This window comes from Haliotis cracherodii, unplaced genomic scaffold (assembly GCF_022045235.1).
Source record: "Haliotis cracherodii isolate W230 unplaced genomic scaffold, xgHalCrac1.p SCAF_16, whole genome shotgun sequence".
Taxonomy (NCBI): domain Eukaryota; kingdom Metazoa; phylum Mollusca; class Gastropoda; order Lepetellida; family Haliotidae; genus Haliotis; species Haliotis cracherodii.
In genome coordinates this window covers 13,705,973-13,727,631 of record NW_027266271.1, presented here as the reverse complement: position 1 = coordinate 13,727,631, position 21,659 = coordinate 13,705,973, and the positions used below count along the sequence as shown (strand labels likewise).

Below are 21,659 nucleotides of genomic sequence, written 5' to 3'. Positions count from 1 at the left end.
CGGATAAAATGATTTATCGTAGTTAACTGTTCTAACATTTCCAGTAAGAACGTGTGCGTGCCTACGTCGAGACATTTTTTTCGTTTCGTAACAATTTAACATCTGCATCTGTTGGCATGCCACAAGGTCGCTAGTTGGCCGTCAGAAAATATTGGGAAGCATCAGATAGACCCTCAAGTCAATATCAAGACTCAATGTGGTTATTTTACGTGTGCTTCAAGTGTACAAGTACATTGCAATGCTTTGTGCCACTGAATTCAGAAACGGTTGGGTATTAGCATGCTTATGAGAATACAAAATATAAAAAGGTTATTGCTTTCTAAAGTAACAAGACCTTTACATGCCTGTATTAATATGAATGCATATACATAAGCACAAAGAGATCTTACACTGTCAGACTTGCTATGGTTTCTTTTAATTCATTTACCTAGCAGTGACCTGATCTAATAGAGGAGCATGTTGGCCAGGAATATATATTGTTTTCACAATTGCTGAACCTCCCGCGCATTAATGAGTGGGTAAAATGCACACCCTGCATTAGTAGAGTGTAGAGAGTTTATTATACGAGCATGTATGCCATATTGATTTTACGAATCTAGTGCCAGAATTATATTATTTCCAGCTATGTTATAATATTTTAAGAGCGAAAGTGAAGGTAATACATGAATTTTTACACAAGTCAGTTGTACAGTCAGTTCGACACATGTGAGTTGAATAATTTCTTTGTTACCCATTATTTCTTAATCCTTTTGAACTCCCCTTCAGAAGAAATGCACAGATCACGACCACCGTCTTAGAAAACTACAATTGTCGAATGGCATCAATAATCTTCAGCTTCTAGTGTGACGTCATTTCGAACTTTCGTCACAATAAAATTCGAATGACGTCAACAATGCCGCCCGGACGACGGAAACAATACAGCGGTGCGCATGAAGTGATACTTGCACTATACACATAAGGGTTGTTGTGAATTCGGTTGTTTCTAACCCTCTGGGTAATAAATAGAATGAGCAAATAGCCGCTGCATTGGTGAGTGTTTACGGGGGATATTGACAGATAGCAGCATTATCTCAACAGGGAAAACACAAAGTTGTTTAACATATTGTATCAATGTTGAGAATCGAACACTGGTCTTCGGCTTGACGAATTTACTAACGAAGACTGTCAGTTGGTATCGATCCATTAGTGTCTGACATGGGTTGTGTCCCTTTGATCACAAACCTCGCGACTCCCATTTATGTAAGTACGACGAAAAGAGAAACTCACGAACGTCAATGTATTATGTTGTTAGCTTTAAGGATTGCTTTGCAACAAGAATTTGATTGAACAAGTTAAAACGCGTTCCCTGGTGTGTGTGTGTGTGCGTGCGTACGTGCGTCTGTGTTATAACTTTTATAATAACACAAAAGTTCGTTCGACTATGAATATTTGAGTGGCCATGCAGAGTCAACCGAAGTAACCATATTTCTAGCAAACCAGAGTTGACTAGAACCAACCTGAGATAACCAGTGTTAATCAAGGATAACTGAGGGCAGTATCCAAAATAGAAAGAATAAAATGCAACCTTAGATTTTGTAATGGCTGCCAGGAGACGGAGAAACACAACAACCATGTGCTTCAACACACAACTATGAGAATTTGACAACTGTTTCATTTCTTGACAAAGCTGTCATTGGATCTTATCAATTAAATACATGCAAAACTACAGGAAAGTTCACAATAGCACATAGAACATCAAACGACATGCAAAATCATCATCAAAGTTGCATTATTAATTCGAAACTATTTATGTCAACAATCGCAAATTAAACTTCCTTGACGCATTTCAGAATACACACATACAATCAACTTGATACCTAATTAATTATATTAATTACAATCATTTTATTAATGATTGAATCGATAGATTAAACTAAAAAAAATCATGGATGTCACGTAGGGGCTGCTAGCCAGAGAACTGCACCCCAAGGGTGCAGAATGTATGGGCAACCTTGGGCAACCAAAATATGATGTCTTACATTAGTCATTTAAGGTTAACCTGGGTTAAACCTTGGTCAACAGAGTTCACCTTGTCGTCCAGGGTTTTCAAATCGAACACAGTTCCATCAAAATACAATAACCACACCTAACAAGGACCAGTCATTAAGTACAGCCAGTGGGTCAGAGGTTTTTGATGCACTTACAGTAATGTACACAAATTAATGACCCTCCCCTCCTCCTTGCCATATTTTGGATGACCCTGACAATGTACATTGTTTTCATGACCCTCCCTGAAATGTCCAAACACACAAAAAAATTGTATTTTATTATACACTGTCCGCTTTTTATAACCCTCCCTGATTATGTGTATCATTTTAGAGACTATCATATGTTTTAGTGACCATCCCCTGATTCCCTGGGACCCACCCAAGCCTATCATAAATCAGAGACCATATAGTCCCTGACAGTAGTGCGAGTGAACTAAAATGCTCAAACATGTCATAATAATGTGTAATGTGTACACCACAAAGTCTAGGTCAAAACAAATATGAATTTCTTTAGGTTTACGAAACTAAAGTCCTACCATAAACACCTCAGTTAAATACCTAGCTTTCAATTTCCTGCTTCGCAGAAGTTACTTCCCTTTCCTGGTGTGACGACACAACCTGCACCTGCACAGAGGTCATTTAGCCGTATATGGTTATCAGTGTGGTTTGGAATACTGAGAAATTTCATATCATTTTTAGGCCTCACATTTTTTATCTTCCGTTTCACAGGCCCTTTGCACCTACTGAAAAACAGCTTAGAGCAGTCTTATTAAAATCAGATCTTTAACTCTGTATACCTCTGTATGTGAAGAGGGGCACAAGCGGCACAGTCGGCTAAGGCGCCGCAATTCGCTGTGCAGAGTTGCGTCACTTGAACACGCCAGAAACGTATGAGTGTGGGTTCGAAGCCCAGTTCGCCCCAATTATGTTTCTGGGTTTGTCAGCACCATACCTGTGCTCATGGGTAAATGTCTGAGACCTGCATCACTTCGGCCTTTTCTTCCCACATTAAGCTGACACGCCGTGATATAACTGGAATTATGTTAAAAGCGGCGTTAAACCCAACTCACTAAATGTATGTGAAGATCTGAACAGACCTCAATAGGTCACTTCATGTGAACTATCAGCCAATTAGCATCAAGGCTTCTAAATTGTCAGTACAAGCAAGGTTATCATTCATGAAGACACTTCTGATTTCTGCATCTCATAACCTATCTAATCAGGGAGTTGAAAGAAAAAAGTAAAGCCATGCTATTTTATTGTGGATATTTAATAAATCCTGCCATTTCTGAGCATCTACACCGTATCGAGGTGATAAAGAAACAAACCCAATCATCTCAACAGCTGATATTGGCTCAAGAAACCATGCATCCTTTATTTTGATTGGATGGTCAAAGTAGACCAGGGTCACCTGACGTGACATTCTATGGAGATGTCCTCCGATCTTCACACAGAAATGTCATTTTACAGGTTAAGATCCGATTTTTATGAGGTGAGGTAAGGTAAAATGGGTTTAACATCGTGTACAAGATTATTGCACTTATATAGCGACATGCATGCACGTGTGTGTCTGGCTGCTTGTACCAGTCCGGACTAGTCCGATTTATAGTGCTAGCTCACTGAGATACCATGCCGCAGTGTAACATGAATACCCCACTCAGACACAGTATACAGCCACCAAGCCGACCAGTCTTTGTTTTAGCCCCTTAATGCCGAGCACCAGGCAGGGTAACAACAAGTACCATCTTAGAACATCTTTTGGTCGAACCCCAGACCTTCTGCTCTGCCATTAGACTACAGAGGCGGTCTGATTTTAATGAGACTGGTTGTATCATATAATGTATTATCATGTACATATTTGTATCTCAGACGAAATCCTCAGCAAAATGGTAACCTTTCTTGTTCTTCTTGCACCAGCTTTCAAAAACAATACATACACAACAGCTGTTTCCTTAAAAATGTTTATTTTGATCAAGAAAACACATGATGTGGCTATGGGCAGTTATTGCACAGGAGACAGAAGGAAGCTGGGCCTAGAGGGCACAGAGGAGAGGGCTACACCTAACACCTGTCATAATTATGTGACTATACATCATCAGACATAATCCTCCGCTTCATCGATATACACAAATTAAAATCAGAAGCCAGACTCTGGTTTTAGGCCAGAATCATTCATACAACATTATGAATGTTGCTAAATCATATTGCTATTGAGATCAATATATACAAGCATGCATATACATGTGGCAACTCTTTCACTTCCTGATACTGATTTGTAAGCAGTAACATTTCTTAAATTTTCCATTCTGATTTCAATGTTAGCATTAAACAATGGCCCAAAGAGGTTTCCTTTGCGGATAAACTTGAAATGTTACCCATATGATCTAAGATACATGTTCTACAATTACGCTTCCTCTGGCAAGCTAAGGCACTGCCTTAAATATTCCATCTACCTACAGAAACACCACATTGATTTAACTTAAACTATTAACAATACATTCTAACTACTAATACAAGCCTAAACACACACATAAGCATACGATATACTGTCACTAACATACAGACCCTAGGCAATGACACACTGTATATATACATATATGTATTCCATCTACACGATAGTGGTAATATACATATGTATACCACAATGGTGACAATATATGTATGCCAGATATATATACTACTCAAAAGAAGTTAAAGGACGCACGATTCTTTCAAAATACTATAGTTTATCTGTCATGTCATGACAGAGTAACTACAAAACATGAAAGAATCATATTCTTTACTTCTTTTGAGTACTATATATACACCATCATAATATATATATATATATATATGTCGCATATATGTGTGTATGGTATATACCATATATAACATGGCTCCCATATATACATACCACATATATCCGTGACAATACACATATCTCATGGTGACATGGCATATGCCAAGGTCTGTATCTTGATGACTAGGATTATCAGAGAACTTTATCTTTCTTCAAAAGTCACATAATTATGACAATATGGGATTGTTCATTGTGCCACTGAGGACTAGGATAGGATTCAACAACTTAAACTGTAAGATGTGTCTATCAAGACTGGACTAACAATTAGAAGTTTCAGGCTAAATACTGGGAACAATACAATTCTACACACATCAATATGTATTTACTGACTTTACATCAACTTAACAATTTCCTTCAAAAATAGGGACTTTTTCTATTTCAAATCATAATTTTCAAGATAAAACATGGAATGTCCCTCAAGACATTAGATGGGTAGTCTCCCCTTAATGGCTTCCGTCAACAAATCATGTGTTTGTTCCTTCTGATCAAATCTAACTATAAAATCAATTTTTGCCAAATAATTCTTTACTCATCTTCAAAAATAGAACTAAATCTTTTTATTTTCAGTAATCAGTTAAAATCTGTTAAATTAATGAATATTTACTCGTTTTCTTATGGTGCACAGTCTTTCAGGAGCTTACCAATTAAGGGGAGACAACCTATCCACTCAAGATTTTGGAAACGTTTTATAACAGGTAACATGAGAAATGAGCGGAGATAAATGAGATGAATAACAGCGATGTTTACGTCAACTATGATGAGACTGATCATGGAGTTGAAAATGCAATGAAAAATGGAATCCTATGTACAGCATGACATAACATTATAAATGAGACTCAATGACTAGATAGGCTCATCAACCATGTATATATACTGAGAATAGCGTTTATCATGGACTAATATTGTCACAAATAAATACGACTATCCTGCTTGACAATTAAAGATATAAAAAAAACATTTCCTTAAAACACTGATAATCTTCTGGACTGCTTTTTGTTGTCAAATCTCGTTTTTTATCCTAAACATTAAAACTAAAATATTAAAACTTTCATAAGTAACAAATTCATTTGCTAAAATCATAAAAACATGACAATCTGTGAAAACAATCAAAAAGTTTCAAACAAACAACATTATTTTTTATAAATTGGAATGAAATTTTATTTCGTCAGATGTAGTTCATGTGTTTTGTTCACAAATGGTTATTGCACAGGTAGACGTCTAGGATGTCGAGACAGGATAGAGACAGACTAGGACAGTAACACCTGGCATTTATGTACAGTTCAAGTCTAGTTCATCAGCAACTAAAATATACAATATGTGAGCATTACAGTGCTCCAGCCTCCTCGAGCTGTCCAAGCAACGTCTCCAAGGGAACCGGAGTTACTGGCTGGAGCATGCACAGAACAAGATGCTTCGTGGTATCAAATTCATCATTTCACTTGTTTCCTCAGAATAGTGATATTTGTGATCTTTAAAGAAAATAATGTGCACTGTTCCCAGACACATCTACAATAGGATTTTTTTTCAAGTCAACGTTTCAGTTTGTATAATAACGAAGCATCTTGTTCTGCATATCAACATAAAACGTCACAGTTAAAAATGTTTAAAATGGAATAGCAAGCATGCTAAAATAACAGCATGAAACAATAGTTTGATTGAAGACAAAAATGTACAACTCTTGGCTGCCTGGTTTCATGACCTAGCATTAAATGATATATAATTTACATAAAAAGATATGAAGAAATTGGATTTGAATACCTAGTGTAAAATAATGCACAATTTACACATAAGAACATGTAGATCTATACACGTTACTGTACAAGACACTGAACACATGACTCCTCACTTTCTACAGGGGTAGAAACAGCTCATAACAAATTGGTCTGAACAAATTGGAAGGGTCAACTGAAAAATAAACGGGTATTTTGAATAACCTAGCTACGATTATCAAATAGAAAGACTCCCATTTTGTTTTTTCTATGGTTTAATGTTTGAGGGTGTTGAGGAAGATTACATCTGTGGAGCAGGTTACTGATGAAGAGTGTGATGAACGACAAACTGAGGTGTGATACGATACATATTGCAATACAAGAGGTGTGATACGATCAAATTCTTCAAAAATTAACTTTTGATGTCATGATCTTATTATTTTCTACAAGGCAAAATGCACTTAGTTTTTAGAAAAAATATTTTCAAAAATTTGGTTAATTGTCTCAAAATTTCGGTTAATTCTTGTTTCAAACTTTCGGTTATTCTTGTCTCGTTTCAACAAATTTGAAACAAAATAATATAACTCCAGTATTGCTCCCTACATCGCTCTACACCTTCCACAGTTACCAGAATGGCCGGTGACAGTGTTGTCGTATCGTTACACCCAGATTAGTTGTGCTCTGTCCAGCGTGTTATGAGCAACCCCAGCACAAGAACTGGACAAGGTTCTACGGACTCCCTGTCAGACGAAAACCTGACAACGCTGGTCGGAATGCACACACATCCCAACACTCCACACGTGACAAGAAAAAGTTTATCACATGAAGATTTAACTCTTCAACAAAGAGTAGCAAACATCAAAATGGTGTTATTTGTAACGAGTGACTTTATACTTCACTGACTGACACAAGACGGGAACCAAAAAGGTTCAAAATGTTTGCTATAGTATAACACGGAACGACACATCACGTCAAAGCTGAGATATGATGGCTTGGTATGGGGGAATAACATTTTCATAGTCTGCCCAAAATCTCGTTTTGTAATTTCCCTTGTTCATGATTTTCTAATACTGAACATAATGAAAGGTCATGAATATAAAGACTACACTCTTCCTTCGTTAGAATGCTACATGAAGGTTTTTAATTTGACGTTGCCATTTGCTTTCTGACAATTGACTAGAGAAGCTAGGCACATCATGTAACTTGACAGTAGACCCATAGCAACAGGCACTACCAGGACAATACACACACTGATATATTTACAGAAACACTAACACAAATAATATTAGGCAGTGGCCTAAACTATAAACAACACAATAACACAACTTAAACACAAGTATCAACAGAACAACAACATGAGTATTTTTGGTACATAGATTCAACCTCCGGCTGAAATCTGGAAGATATAGGATTCAATACTGTAGACGAGTTGAATATCTCTTATATCTCATGGACTTCTCATGAATATCTCAAGGATATCTAGCATCTAGTATATATACTTCAATGAGAATGTAACAATCCTATGGCTGCAAATAGAATGAACGAAAATTCCATTTCCTGAGTTTTCATTCTTTGAACGAAATTCTCATAGGGAATTAATTACCAAATGTTGGAAAGTAAATCGTTCAGTCCCTCTTGGCTTTCCATAGAGGATTGCACATACAAGTAGTTAATCTCTACAGTGGATGACCGATCAGAAAATGTGGAAGAACACTAAGGGGATGAGTATTATACAGCATCCAGTCCCCCGCTACAGCAACAAGTGCATGGGGACCAGCTACACACACACACACACACATCACACAGACTAATTCTACTTTCTTTGTACAAAAATTTGGCATCCTGTGATACAATCTGGCTCATTCAGCTGCTGACTAGATCCTCATCTCAACAAAACATCAATTCTCAAACTTTATTACCAATAACGGCACATTATCATAACGACTTTGTGAAATTGTTATTATTGGATATATTGTTTGTCTGTTTAATAAATATACATTTACTAACTACACTCTTCTGTTGTTCATTTGCTTCTTATCATAAGCAGTTACAAAATACACAATGACTGTTATCTGCCTTTGGAGTATTGGGTTATTTGAACTTTCTCGGCTATAAACAAAATAAATTCAATTTTCTTGTTATTGTTAGATTTAATGTTTAGGCTTAAAAAAATAATAGAATGTGGTTCTCAGGGAATGGCTTTTGAAATTATTGCGTGGGCAGGCGGGTGGGTGGTGTTTTTGTTGTTGTTCAAGAAGTATGTAACCAAATTTTGTTTACAATAATTTTAGGGAAATCATGTTGCTCTTAAGTATTGTAGCGTTTAACTTCCGGAGTCATGTGCTCGAGATGCGGAATATTTAAAGATTTTTTTTAATTTATATTTGAAAATGGAAACAAAAACGGAACATGCGGCAGACTTCATGATGATATGGGTGGTACCTGAGAACCAAAAACTATGAATTTTTTAGCCTTAAACATGTGTTTTTTTAATGTTAGTCGAACAAATGTTAAATTTGATTACATATCTACTTTGAAGTTTGATATTTTGAAATCTTGTCAATTTGTTGATTCCTAACCAAACAGCTTTTGTAGCCTAAAATATTCAAAGAAACAGTCACATTGATACAATACATAACACAACACTTACAATACTTTGAAGAATCTTGTGATTCATGATGAGTTTGGCAGAATCTGGCAAAATGGAAGACCGAAAACTGACAGTGGATTTAATTGTTATGTGGAAGATTAAGGAAGATTAATACTGTTGGCACTTGTTAGCACTGATATTAGCCAATATGATGGTGTAATCTTTTCATAAATACAGGGAAGACATCATTAATACTGATAATGGATGTGTAGACATATAGAAAAAAATTATTTTCATTATTATGCATCATATATAGCTGTATATTATATATATACTTTTTGTCATGTGATTGAGACATCACCTCCAATATTGCACTACAGAAACAAAACATTTGTAGCATACTGATCGCACAGTAGAGTATTGCTTATTTTGGCACATGGATAATACACAAGACAAATGAGACTACTTAAAAAACATGACACTGTTTAAAAGAAATAATACTTCTCTAAAGCAGTCAAAACTTATTTCTGACCTATTGCACGGTTGGATATTAAGTATTTCTCCACAGGATTAAGTACAAGGTGGCGCTCACTAAACTAAATTGCTATAAATACTCTATTGCAGTAATCATGTAATTATGCTATGATAGAACTGACATCTTTTTGATTTTTGTACATGTTCTTCATGTAACTATTGGCAATGGGTACATGTTTATATATACAACAAATACATAGACAGGCATTCGACTTGCGGTCATTCAGGCATTGAGAACATCATTCATAAGCAGTTTGATTAAAGCATACGTGAGGTAATTTTTATTTACCGCTCAGAATGTCAGTATATCAAAAAAAATTTTTTTAAATTAACAAAGAAAATTGTTGTTTAAGAGTAAATGGGGATTTGTTATTGAAACAAAATCTTGTAAAATAAGTATGCAAAATTGTGTAGCAATCAACAAAGTTCTCATTCTGGCACTCGTGTAACATACAGTGACACACATACACACCAATCATATACACACAAACACACACACACACACACACTCATACACACACACTCAAACATAATACACACTTAAGCACACACACTTAAGCAGACACACATAAGCAATCCACTCAAACACGCACACACACACGCACACACACACACGCGCCCACGCATGCACACGCACACGCACATACACACAGCCTCACATGAAAAGTGAACAGGCAGTCACACGTTCATTTGGAAGACAATAGAAGGTTGGCACATGATGTCGATTAGACACCTTTTGTTGGCCAAGCTTCGGAATAATACTGTCCGGTAAAGACATCGTTTCAGGCTTTACCCTGTACATGGTATAACATCACCTACATGCACCATGGTCAAGCAGATCACACTGATGACTGACAACTAACCAGCACTTGAAATATTATGCTACTGAGACAACTTCATAGTATTATGCAAATAAGGTGAATATCTTGGCAATAAAACTACATAACTCATAAAACAAAGGATATTAGATCCCTAAATTACCAACAACTATCTAATAAATAACAAAAGCTTATATGTAAATAAATATTTTCATGAGTTATCTCCCCTTGACCACAGCGCATACTGTAAATAACTTTAAGACTAGGACAATTTGGCACAATACATCTTGTGACGCATACAAAGGGTAAAAACAGTTGGCACTGGCAAGACAATAAAGAATTGGCACAAGCATTTCTGATCGGTCATCCTAACTAGTAAGTCATGGAAGCTCTTTAAGATACACCTCTAACCCATAAATAACATCTTTTCTAATCTCTTAAATAGAAATAAATCTATGTCAGCAATAGCTGGCTTTAAAATATGGCAAATTGGCTTTGTGAGAAATGGGAAGCTTAGACAAGGCTGTTGACAAGAGTTGATGACATAACTGATGTCAAGGCAGCCTTTAGAATACTGAACACATTGTTAAGTAGTCGCGCAGATGTGGCGCTTTTCTCTAGGACATTAGGAAAAAAACGTTCAACTGGTGTATGTCCATCAAGTAATAAGTGTCACATACAACATTAACAACACAGCGATTCAGCTTCAACAGCAAGATGTCTTACAAAACTAGGCACCAACAAATGATATCCCTGGTTATGTTTGGTCCTAATGTCCTGGAGAGACCACGGACTATTACACACGAGACTTCAACACACATACGACTAACACGTAAACACACCACAATATCAAAACCACATTGGATGAAAAAAAAAAAACGTGTAAGAAATCTGGTCCCATATGGAATTATGTATTGGTTGCATGTAAAGCACTTGATCGTGGCTTGTAGAATAACAGGTACATCATCATTACTTACTGTAACATCAATGAGCACTTCATAGACGTTTGGTTAAATACCAAACAATACATGAAACTGTAATACTGTAACAACAAAGGAAATGTCCGATTGCATATCACTGACATTGCTATAATGCTCTCAATCCACTGCAGCAGTTTCATAGTTGCCTCCCCTGATTATGCCATTACGCAGTTACCTCCCCTTGTAAAAAATAATTGCAAATATTCTCTGCCAATATCTTTTGACAAAATAGATGAAAACTAGCAACTATCATCTATGGCTCAATGACCATGGAATGGACAGTTTCCAAATGCGTGTCCTCGTCTGGAGTTACCTCCCTTTCAGATTCTGCTCATATTGCCTAATAGTTGCCATATCGCATGTGTGGCAGCAAGAACACTTGAAAGCTAGCTTCAGCAGACAGTTGCATGAAGACTGTCTCTACTGAGTTGTCTCCCCTAGTCCTCCTCCCCATCGTTGGGCTTGCAGTACTTGTATCGGTGATTCATATGTTGACTGAATGAGCCCGAATGACTGAAACGCTTGCCACATTTCTTGCACTGGAACGGCTTCTCGCCACTGTGGAGACGCTTGTGCTCAGTCAGGTGATGCTTGTGCTTGAACGCTTTGCCACAAACCTCGCAGCAGAAGGGGCGGGCACCTGTTGGCAATGGGAGAAACATGTTTAGAATGAGATCTCGAACAGCATTCGTCCTTCAGAGCGCATCAGCAAAAGTCTGAAGTTTATCATTTACTACTGTCAAAGAATATTTTCGAAAAATTGATGTGAATACCTATGGGTGAAGTAAACTCTTGGATCAAGGCCAGTTTGATGTTTGTTTGTTTGTTGTTTAACGCTGCACTCAGCAATATTCCATGAAATGCATCAACCAAGTCAGCGAGCCTGACCACCCGATCCCATTAGTCGCCTCTTACGGCAAGCATAGGAGGCTTTTACGGCAAGTATAGGTTGCTGAAGACCTATTCTACCCCGAATCTTCACGGGTCCTGAAGATGTTAAGATTTGTAAAAGATCATAACACTCTGTACCTGTTCTGTGTGATATATTACCGGAATAGTTACCCGAGAGTTCATATTTGTGCCATAACTCTCGTTACGTGTTCACAGACTGTCATATTATCGGAGTGGGTACCTGAGAGTTCATATTTGTGCCATAACTCTCGTTACGTGTTCACAGACTGTCATATTATCGGAGTGGGTACCTGAGAGTTCATATTTGTGCCATAACTCTCGTTACCTGTTCACAGCCTGTCATATTACCGGAATGGTTACCCGAGAGTTCATATTTGTGCCATAACTCTCGTTACCTGTTCACAGCCTGTCATATTACCGGAATGGTTACCCGAGAGTTCATATTTGTGCCATAACTCTCGTTACGTGTTCACAGCCTGTTATATTATCGGATCGGGTACCTGAGTGTTCATATTTGTGCCATCACTCTTGTAAAATGTTCACAATCTGTTATATTACGAGAGTGGGTACCTGAGAGTTTGTATTTGTGTCATAACACTGTACCTATATGATGAGAATGCTTACCTGAGTGTTCGTACTTGTGTCTGGCGAGAGAGCTCTGCTTGCTGAACATCTTGTCGCACTGGTCACATGCATACATCCCGATGTCCACATCCATCTTGTGGTTCTTCCACGACTTGCGTTTCTTGCGCAACGGTTCGTCATCGCCATTGAGAGAATCGTCAAGGTCAAGGTTAGCTTCCTCTGCTTCCACCTGCCATAAGAAACATGGCTGCTTGCACATGTTGGAAAACAGAAACAGAGTGTTAAGGGAGCGACACACAGCAATCAACACAACATGGGAAGTCAAACACAGTCAAACAAACAAGACGAGAAACTGGCACAAATTGCACTCAACAATGTTGGACTATTTTCAATGTCATTTTTGTTAAAAAAAACATGCAGTGATTCTCATTAACTTGGTAGTGGGCAAGACATTTAGTTTGAAATACTGGATACCTCCAGCTTTTATATAAACAACACAGTAATATATTATATTAAATTTTTTTTGCAACAATAGAATTGTAGGGATGGGCACCAAAAACCTGGGGAATGATGGTCATTGAGCATTTGAGGATATATTTAAATCAACATTTGTGCCAGTTTAACAGGGCGACAGTTTTGGAAATCAAAATTGTATTTTCACAAATATCTTTAAATATAATGCGTTCTCATTTTTTTTTTAACAAGTAAAATTTAAGTTCCAGTTACATTTGCTTGTCACCCTGTTTTTTATTAAGGACAGTTTCAATAACAAACTTCATCAACAAAACAAACAACTAGCAATGCACAATGTGGCTGAACAGTGAAGCTATTAGATGTTCGATGTAGCACATAAACACGGCAAACACAGCACAATAGACACTGCACTCAAACTGCTGAGCTAAAACTGCCGTGAAACGATATGACACAAATTATGCTGTATTAAGTGATGAGTTATGATGAACATTTGGTCACTGAATGCACAAAACTTCAACAATCACTTGAAAAACTAGCACTGATGTTAGCGTGAATGACATGACCAATCAGAAGTAAGTGTTGTACACGACACCCATCAAGCATGCCTGTACTCACAGTTGCAAGGACCATTTAGGAAAATATTGATGATTTCATTCTATAAAACTATTCATAACAGATTCATGTTGAATGTATTTGATATTTTCGTAATATCATGCAAATTTGTAAATTTGCAAAGCTGCTACATCATAATGCTAATTCTTAGAAGAGATTTTGAGGACCTATTATCATGGTTTCGTCGGATAATTGGATAATTTACTAAAAATCAACTTCCTCAAAATAAGTTAATAGCAGCATATACCTTGAAAAGGCTCACCTGTCTCCAGGATTTTTTCCTTAGTCTTTTGGATTTTCCAAGGTGATCCGCAACAGTCAGTTCTCCTTCCATTCGAGCCAAAGACACATCTGCCAGGGTTCTCAAGTTGTGGTGGAAAAGTGCATCATTCTTAGAAGGGAGACAACTCCTGTCAAGTCCCCTCTCATCTGCTTCGTCTATCACAAGTCGGCCATTGTCAGCTACATCTGATTCTTCCTGACTGTCGGAACTGTCTGAAGAGGAATCGGAACTACAGCAATCCTGGTCCTCTTGCAATGGGCTCTTCCTTTGTTCTCCCTCGCTGAATTCCCTCAATGCTGGGGAGGGACGAGATGCGGTCGGGGAAGAGGACTTCGACGGAATGGTTGGTACAGACCAGCCAGACAGGTTTGTTATAACTGAGCTGGTTGTTTTAGGAATCTCGGGTAACAGACTGCTCCGGAAGAGACCTTCTTGTTGCATGTATTTGAAGATGGCAGACTGGTGGAAACTTCCTTCCAGCCGGGTGGATGATGGGGGTGACGATGTGGGTGGTTTACAGTCTTTGGAAGGTTCTTCTTTAATGGTAGACTTGCAACTGAGGTTGAGAGCTTGGTCCTCACTGTATGAAGGTGTTGGGGAAGGAGTAGAGTTGCAGTGAGCTTTGGGAGGCTGACGCTTGACAGTGAGGTCAAGAGGCTGGTCCTGGTTGGATAGAGATGTCTGAGGTTTGTTGATAGTCGGTGGGAGGGAATGCGAAGTCAGCTGCCCATTGAGTTTCGGGGAGGGTGTTGAGGACTGACTGGCTGAAAGGGCACTTGCAAACGGCTGTGGAACAACTGGTATGTAGGCAGAGGCTGTTGTGGTTACAGGGAGTTCATCAGCAGCCTTGAAGCGAGCCATGTTGGGGAAGTAGGGAACATCTTTACCCTTTCTTCTGTCACGAGCTCGCATGTTCTGGAACCAGACTTGAACAACTCGCTTGGAGAAACCAATTTCATTGGCAATCTTGATGAGTTCTTGTTTGCCTGGTCGAGGATTAATTTGGTAATGTGCGCGAAGAAACTGAAGCTGCTGATCGCTGATGAGTGACCTCATTCTGTACTTCTTGTCTCCCTGGTTAGTCTCCTCCTTCCCATCCTCAGCCTCCTCCTCGTCCGTCCCTGCATCCCCAACACTCCCGTTCGGAGTGGGATGGCGGCTTGCATCGGACACAGTACTGTTGGGAGAGCTGCGAGAGGTTTCTAGGTGGGCCATCCGTAGGACAATATCTTTGTTCAGCTTGCATAGGTACCTCTCATGTTGGTGCAGCTCAACGGGACTCTTGAAACCAGTGCTGCAAAACCGACACATCATCTCCCCAATGCTGTTAGTCTTGTGTTCGAACTCTCCAGTAGTCTCACACTTGGCTGACTCATGAGGTGAGTTTGCTCGAGATCCTTTATTGGCTTCATCCGGCTCTTGTTTCACTTTAATTGTCTCTGGTCCCTCAACCTTCTTCTCGGAAGCAGCCAGATTGAGCAGCTGGGTATTGGAGTTGACATCCGGTGAGATCTGAGGAGCCCGGGACACAGGAGAAGTGCTGCATGGTGGGGGCTTTGGGCACTCAATGGTGGGAGGGCTGAGCTTGGGAGGAGGTAAAACATGGCCTGAAGGCTTGCCGTCGGGGTAGAGACTGTAGGCAACCATACCCAGAGGACGCACAGGAGAGCTGGTTAGGTTTGGGGAAAAGTAGCTGGGGAGTCCTGCATTACGTGGATCATACTTGAGGAACTGCTGTGGGTAGCTCCCGGGGGGAGGGGACTGGAGGGAGTCGTTGAACGTCTGTCCCGGGCTGCGGTAGTACATGACACCCTCATTGTTGCCGTTACGATCTACGCGTCGCCCCTTCATATTCATCACCCAGCATTTCTTAGATGTCATGTGACTGCTGTAGGATCCGGAATGACTGAAGCGTTTGCCACAGTTCGGGCATTCAAAGGGTTTCTCTCCACTGTGGATGCGAATGTGTTCCTTGAGATGGTGCTTGAATTTGAAGGCCTTGCCACATTCTGGACATTTGAACTTGCGGAGGTCAGTGCTCTCGTCATGGCTGATCATGTGACGCTGGAGCCGGTAAACATTGGCGAATGTCTTGTTGCAGACCTTGCAGTTCTGGGATGTTGGTGAGTGGAGTGCGATATGTTTGTCGAGCTGTGTCTTGAGCAGGAAGACCTCATCACACTTGGGACACTGATACTTGATCTCCTTGTCAGGGTGCTGTGTCTTCATGTGATCACGAAGCAGGGTGACACGCTGGTAGTTCTCACTGCAGTGGACACACTTGAGGGTGTACTCTTCCTCCACTGCATTCACAGCATCTAAAACACAAACCAACAATAAAGAGTTTGTTAATTAACGAATAAATGTTCTCACAGTAAATTTGAACAATGTACATAAGGAAATCCTAACAATGCTTACATTAAGAGATTGGGATAAATTTCAACAATATCCAAAAGGAAATCCTACCAATGCTTGTTGCGTGTTCCTCTTCCAAATCGCTCACTGGCTCGGGGAATATGACAACTGTGTCACTGCGACCCAGGAACTCCTTGATTGTGTCTGCCTCGTTTGATGTTGAATTATTGGTTTGAGGGGCCACAGGCTTTTTGTCGCTGATATCAAGTTTTTCTTCAGCTTCTTCAGTTGTACCTTCAATAAATTTCAAAAATAAACATCCATTCACAGAGAATTCGCACTATGTAATTGTTTTCACTTATAGATTCAACAAGTTACACAATGACCCCAACCCATTCTTAAATTCCCAAACAAAACTGTAATACCAATTACCATGTGTCATCATTTCAAAAGTTCACAAAATGTCGGACCAGAACTGATGATATAGCATGAAATGATTACTGTGGCTGCGTTATTGTTGTGAACAGTGTGGCTGGGCCTACCATTCTGTGTGGGGTGAGTGTCTGCTGCCTCCTCCTTCCGAGTCTCTGGTTCTGGCGATGTCTCATTCTCCACACCTGTCACCTCGCACTGGCTCTCCTTGACTGCGTTGTCATGGTTACCATTTGCTACTCCCGTGGAGGGGGTGTCCATCTTTTCCTCCACTGCCGTAGCGAGAGAGTCATCGATATGATCTTCATTTTCCACTGCAAATAAGAGAGGAAATTAGGTGATGGCCACTCACTGATTTCTTGACATCCATCAAACAGTCAAGCGTTTTCTACTTGGCTGATTATATATGTGCTCTGATCAATCGCTGGTAAAAGCATATCCCGAATCCTGCAAAATTTGTCAGTAAGTAAGCGATGCTTAATTTACCCATCTGAAGAAATCCAATATTCTATGGCCAAGCTTAGAAGAACAGTCTCGTGATTTGCCTCTGTGATTAATACTGAGATAACGGATGAGCAACTGATGTAAACAAATCCTAGATTACATGCTCCACCAGATCATCAGACTTGCATGACTGGAGAAAAAACTCTGCCTTTCCTTGGATAAATCAGCAGTATTGATTACCAGAATAGCAGGCTAGTTGGTGATATTCGGCACGGGAAATTAGCTCTTGCGAATCAATAACTAATACATTGATCAAAAGTCAGAATTTCATAACTCAGCGGCCACTTCATCAACCATACACTAACTGACAACCATGTGAACTTAAAGTTATGGATGATAAATCATAAAAACTGGTATACTACATTTTATCTACATTTAATTTTAACATTCTCTTAAAATTCAAATTAAAAAAATTGTGTGAGCACCAAAACATTATTGAACGTGCGGTAAACTGTAAACTGCCAATTGCTTGCAGCTGCACTGTCCCCCCAGCCCATAAAATGTTATCTTCTGATAACAGAGTGCATTCCAATTAAACTCCACACTGAACAAACATGTGTTGTCAGTTTTCTCCTTCAAATGGGCAAAATCAGAGGATGGAATGTTAGACTTGCATCAGAAATGTCTATTGGACTTCTCAGAACATGTCACCCTTCACAGCTGCAAGGAGATCATTTCGACCTCCACATAACTTGATGACGAAATTCTATCACCTAAACAGGGACATTATAATCCTGAAAACATCATCATAACATCTTAAATAATATCTATTAATACGAATGTATTTTTCACCAGGAAATATTTAAACAGTGGAAGGGGAATATTATCCACATTCTACCACCATCTGAATAGGTCTCGTATTCATTGGCTGTCAGGTCCTTGAATAATCTGTTCATAAATACAGGATGAAATGATTCACAGCCAGGGCAAAGAAATGAACAAAACTATTTCCCAACAACTACTGACAACACTTGATGAGAGTTACAAGCCTGAGGCAGAATAAAGTAACAGAGTTAAGCAAAGTCATGAGCACACACATGACAAAAGTAGAAGGACCTAAGCTAGAAGTGATGTTTGAACAAATCTCAGCAGGGCACAAAAGGATCAAATTTGAAGTGCAAACTGCCATCTCATATATTTGGAGGCTACCTCTCAGAAGCTCATTCGAATTTCAGGATAAATAATAATTGGAGCTGCTATGATTTATCTGTCATAGAACACCTGGAAAAATACTACATAACCTCTTGACATGGAGTAGGTGCACTCAAATGTTTTGAAAAATGTTCGATTAAAATATTAATTACGCCTCCTTGTTGTAGGAACGTCGCTCCACTGTAGGAAGTGACTCTTTTGTATGAGGAATAATTAACAGGCTTGTAATTGTAGCCTTTCTGTTGACAATTTCTAATGAGCACAAACTAGTGAAGAGAAGCACCCTCCACAAACGTAGACTATTCAATGATGTGACAAATTGGAAACTGTGCTAACAGTGTGCATAAACACTCACATCCGAAAATCTCAGCCTTCTGACTCTGTAGATAAGGCGCTTGCACAAAGTAATCAGGAACAATTCAAGTGATTGACACAAAACACTATAATCTGTAGTTTTCTATCGCCCAATGACAGACGCCTGTCAAATTTGTAAGGGCCAATCATTATCGTTCTTTCATGCGTCAATACCTGCGTTGTTCACTGTCTCTGGTAAAAGACTCACATTATTTGCTTTTACACTGCCGTTACGGTGTCGTATACTCCTACTTCAGGGCCAAATAGCTGCAAAATGTTCTTGTCGATATGCTAGAATTCAATGCTTAATTAAAACGGTAAAGATCTTGTATCAAGGAGACAGAAAGGTTGATGAATGAGTCTCAGCAAAGGCCCATTTCCTGCTGACAATACAGCTCTTTTCACCTGTCCGATCTTAACAAGCCATCGGGAAAGAAACCTTGGGACGTCATTCAGCGTCACTCATGCATCAATTTGCATACAGTGTACCAGAGAACTACGACATCTCGCCTTCCGTTGAGACAACAACTACCAATCATTACATAGTAAAGCTATGGGGGGTCATCTCAATGACATCTTAATTGTGCAATCAACGCTAATTGTTAAAATTTCAAGTGGTATTTCAATCAATAAGTTTTCATATTCTTAAGCAAAAAACAATACTCTATCAAGTCAGCGACTGTTGGCACTCTATAGCCTTTTCAGTCAGTTTTATAAAGTAATCAATTTTTATGATTCTCGAGAGTGAAGAGGATAAAAGGCGATATAGTGTAGGCAATTATAGTTTCTTGTCCTTGTAAACCTCCCAGATGGGGCGAAGTAGAGGAGACCTCACGATCCAGCCATCTCCAGTTGTTATCTCATCTCAGCTACAATAATTATACAAAGAATTTCATGCACTGAAACCAGATTGTGTTTCAAGAGTATGTGTCCTTCCTGATGAGACAAAGGGTTTTGAAGATGGATCTAATTAGGAAATATGGATGTTGGCACTAACTACTTATCAAGGTCTGTGGTGCGCTTGGCAGGTCAACAGCCTATGATATAACACACCTGTAAAATAACACACCTTGATAAAACACCTGTAGCCACCTCCTGATAATTACTTTCACCTGTACAGTTTCACCTTGAAAACATAAATCAGCTCCGGCTAAATACTACAATCCCAATTAGTTTTTCAGTTTAAAGTGTAAGGAAGTAAATTTTACCAGTAAAACTTAAATGCTTAATTTTTACTTAGATTGTTGAAAGGGTAATGTTAATTTTACCTGTAAAATTGTACATATCCTTTTACTTACTAATGTGAAATGATGAGTATTCATTGCTTAATAGTGCGTCAGCAATCTTGCAACTAATTAAAACTATGATTTCATACAAAAAAAACAAAGGAATGAGAAAACAGGAAATTGAACCTGTGTGATAAAGACAGATTGAAAAATGCCTTGTATCGGTCACCTGCCAAATATAGGCAGACAAAATAGGGGAACAAGAAATCTCCATATATCTATTGTCTGATATGAAAACAATTAGTTTTGTAGTGTGTGATCCAAGTGGTGATTTCCTAGGTCACGTTAACCAATGAGAACACACCTTGCACTTCCTGTCCCTCCTATAAGCAATGCCACTAAGCAACGAGCCGCAAGTGATTCACAAGTCGGGCGATACAGTCATATACTACATAGATGCTGTGCCTCCCATGATTCACCACTGTTTTATGTACGCATTAGGCAACAAGCGGGGCTCCCTCCTCATCAACAACTCCTAATATAATGGCAATCATCGCCAAACATTTTCAGTTATGATAGAAGAGAAGTGTCATTCCAAATTCACTAAATATGATGGAAGCTAAACATGGCTAATTATCAGGTATTAGTCATAGACACATGGTAAATGGCTTCACCACCATACAAAATGGCAACAACATCCATACTTGAAACACATTCACTTCTACCACAAATATTTTCAACAAAAAAAAACAACGTAACTATATCATAGAAATAAAAAAAAGTAATAAAATCAAATCGATCTTATCAGTGTTCATCATGAAAGACAGCGATGAAGCTGGAGGAATTACCTCCCTTAGACTGGGAGGGCCAGGGAGGAGGTCTATCCCAGGCTCCATGTGTGCAGTGGGGCGTGATGGAGACCATCTGGGGGGGAGGTCACAGACAAACAACTGTCTGAACGGAACCAGGTGACACCCAGCCGGGAACACAGGTGATCAGACAGATTCACACCTCTGTGTAAACCATCCACAACACTTTCAATCAAACTTGTTATTTCCAGGAAGATTTTTTGTCAATTTTCAAAATTTCTATTTTAAAAGGACTAAGTGATCTATTGAGCTGGTTATGAAGACAATGTGAGATCAGAAATGTTACTATATGAGGTGGTGTTCCAGTAAATGCAAGGAAACATGACTTACCCGCTTCCATGGCAGATGATACGAAACACTGGAAGAAGGTAGCTGTTACCCATAATACCTGACAGGTGACACGG

General features: G+C 39.0%; 1 protein-coding gene across 7 annotated transcripts in view; it reads right to left on the bottom strand.

The window, feature by feature from the left end:
* Positions 1-8,950: 8,950 nt before the first annotated feature.
* Positions 8,951-21,659, bottom strand: part of LOC139463848 (zinc finger E-box-binding homeobox protein zag-1-like) — an 86,753-nt gene continuing 74,044 nt past the window's right edge. For 2 of the 7 annotated variants that reach the window (XM_071245226.1, XM_071245221.1), the window contains exons 2-6: positions 17,261-17,464; positions 16,830-17,012; positions 14,328-16,681; positions 13,034-13,241; positions 8,951-12,137 (exon numbers count right to left, since the gene is read on the bottom strand). In XM_071245226.1, coding sequence (XP_071101327.1) covers positions 11,935-12,137; positions 13,034-13,241; positions 14,328-16,681; positions 16,830-17,012; positions 17,261-17,464 — 3,152 coding nt within the window. In that variant the 3' untranslated portion in view covers positions 8,951-11,934. Of the gene's footprint in view, positions 12,138-13,033; positions 13,245-14,011; positions 14,132-14,327; positions 16,682-16,829; positions 17,013-17,260; positions 17,465-21,659 lie in introns of those variants that run through there. The other 5 variants (XM_071245224.1, XM_071245222.1, XM_071245223.1 and 2 more) reach the window with 5 other exon arrangements.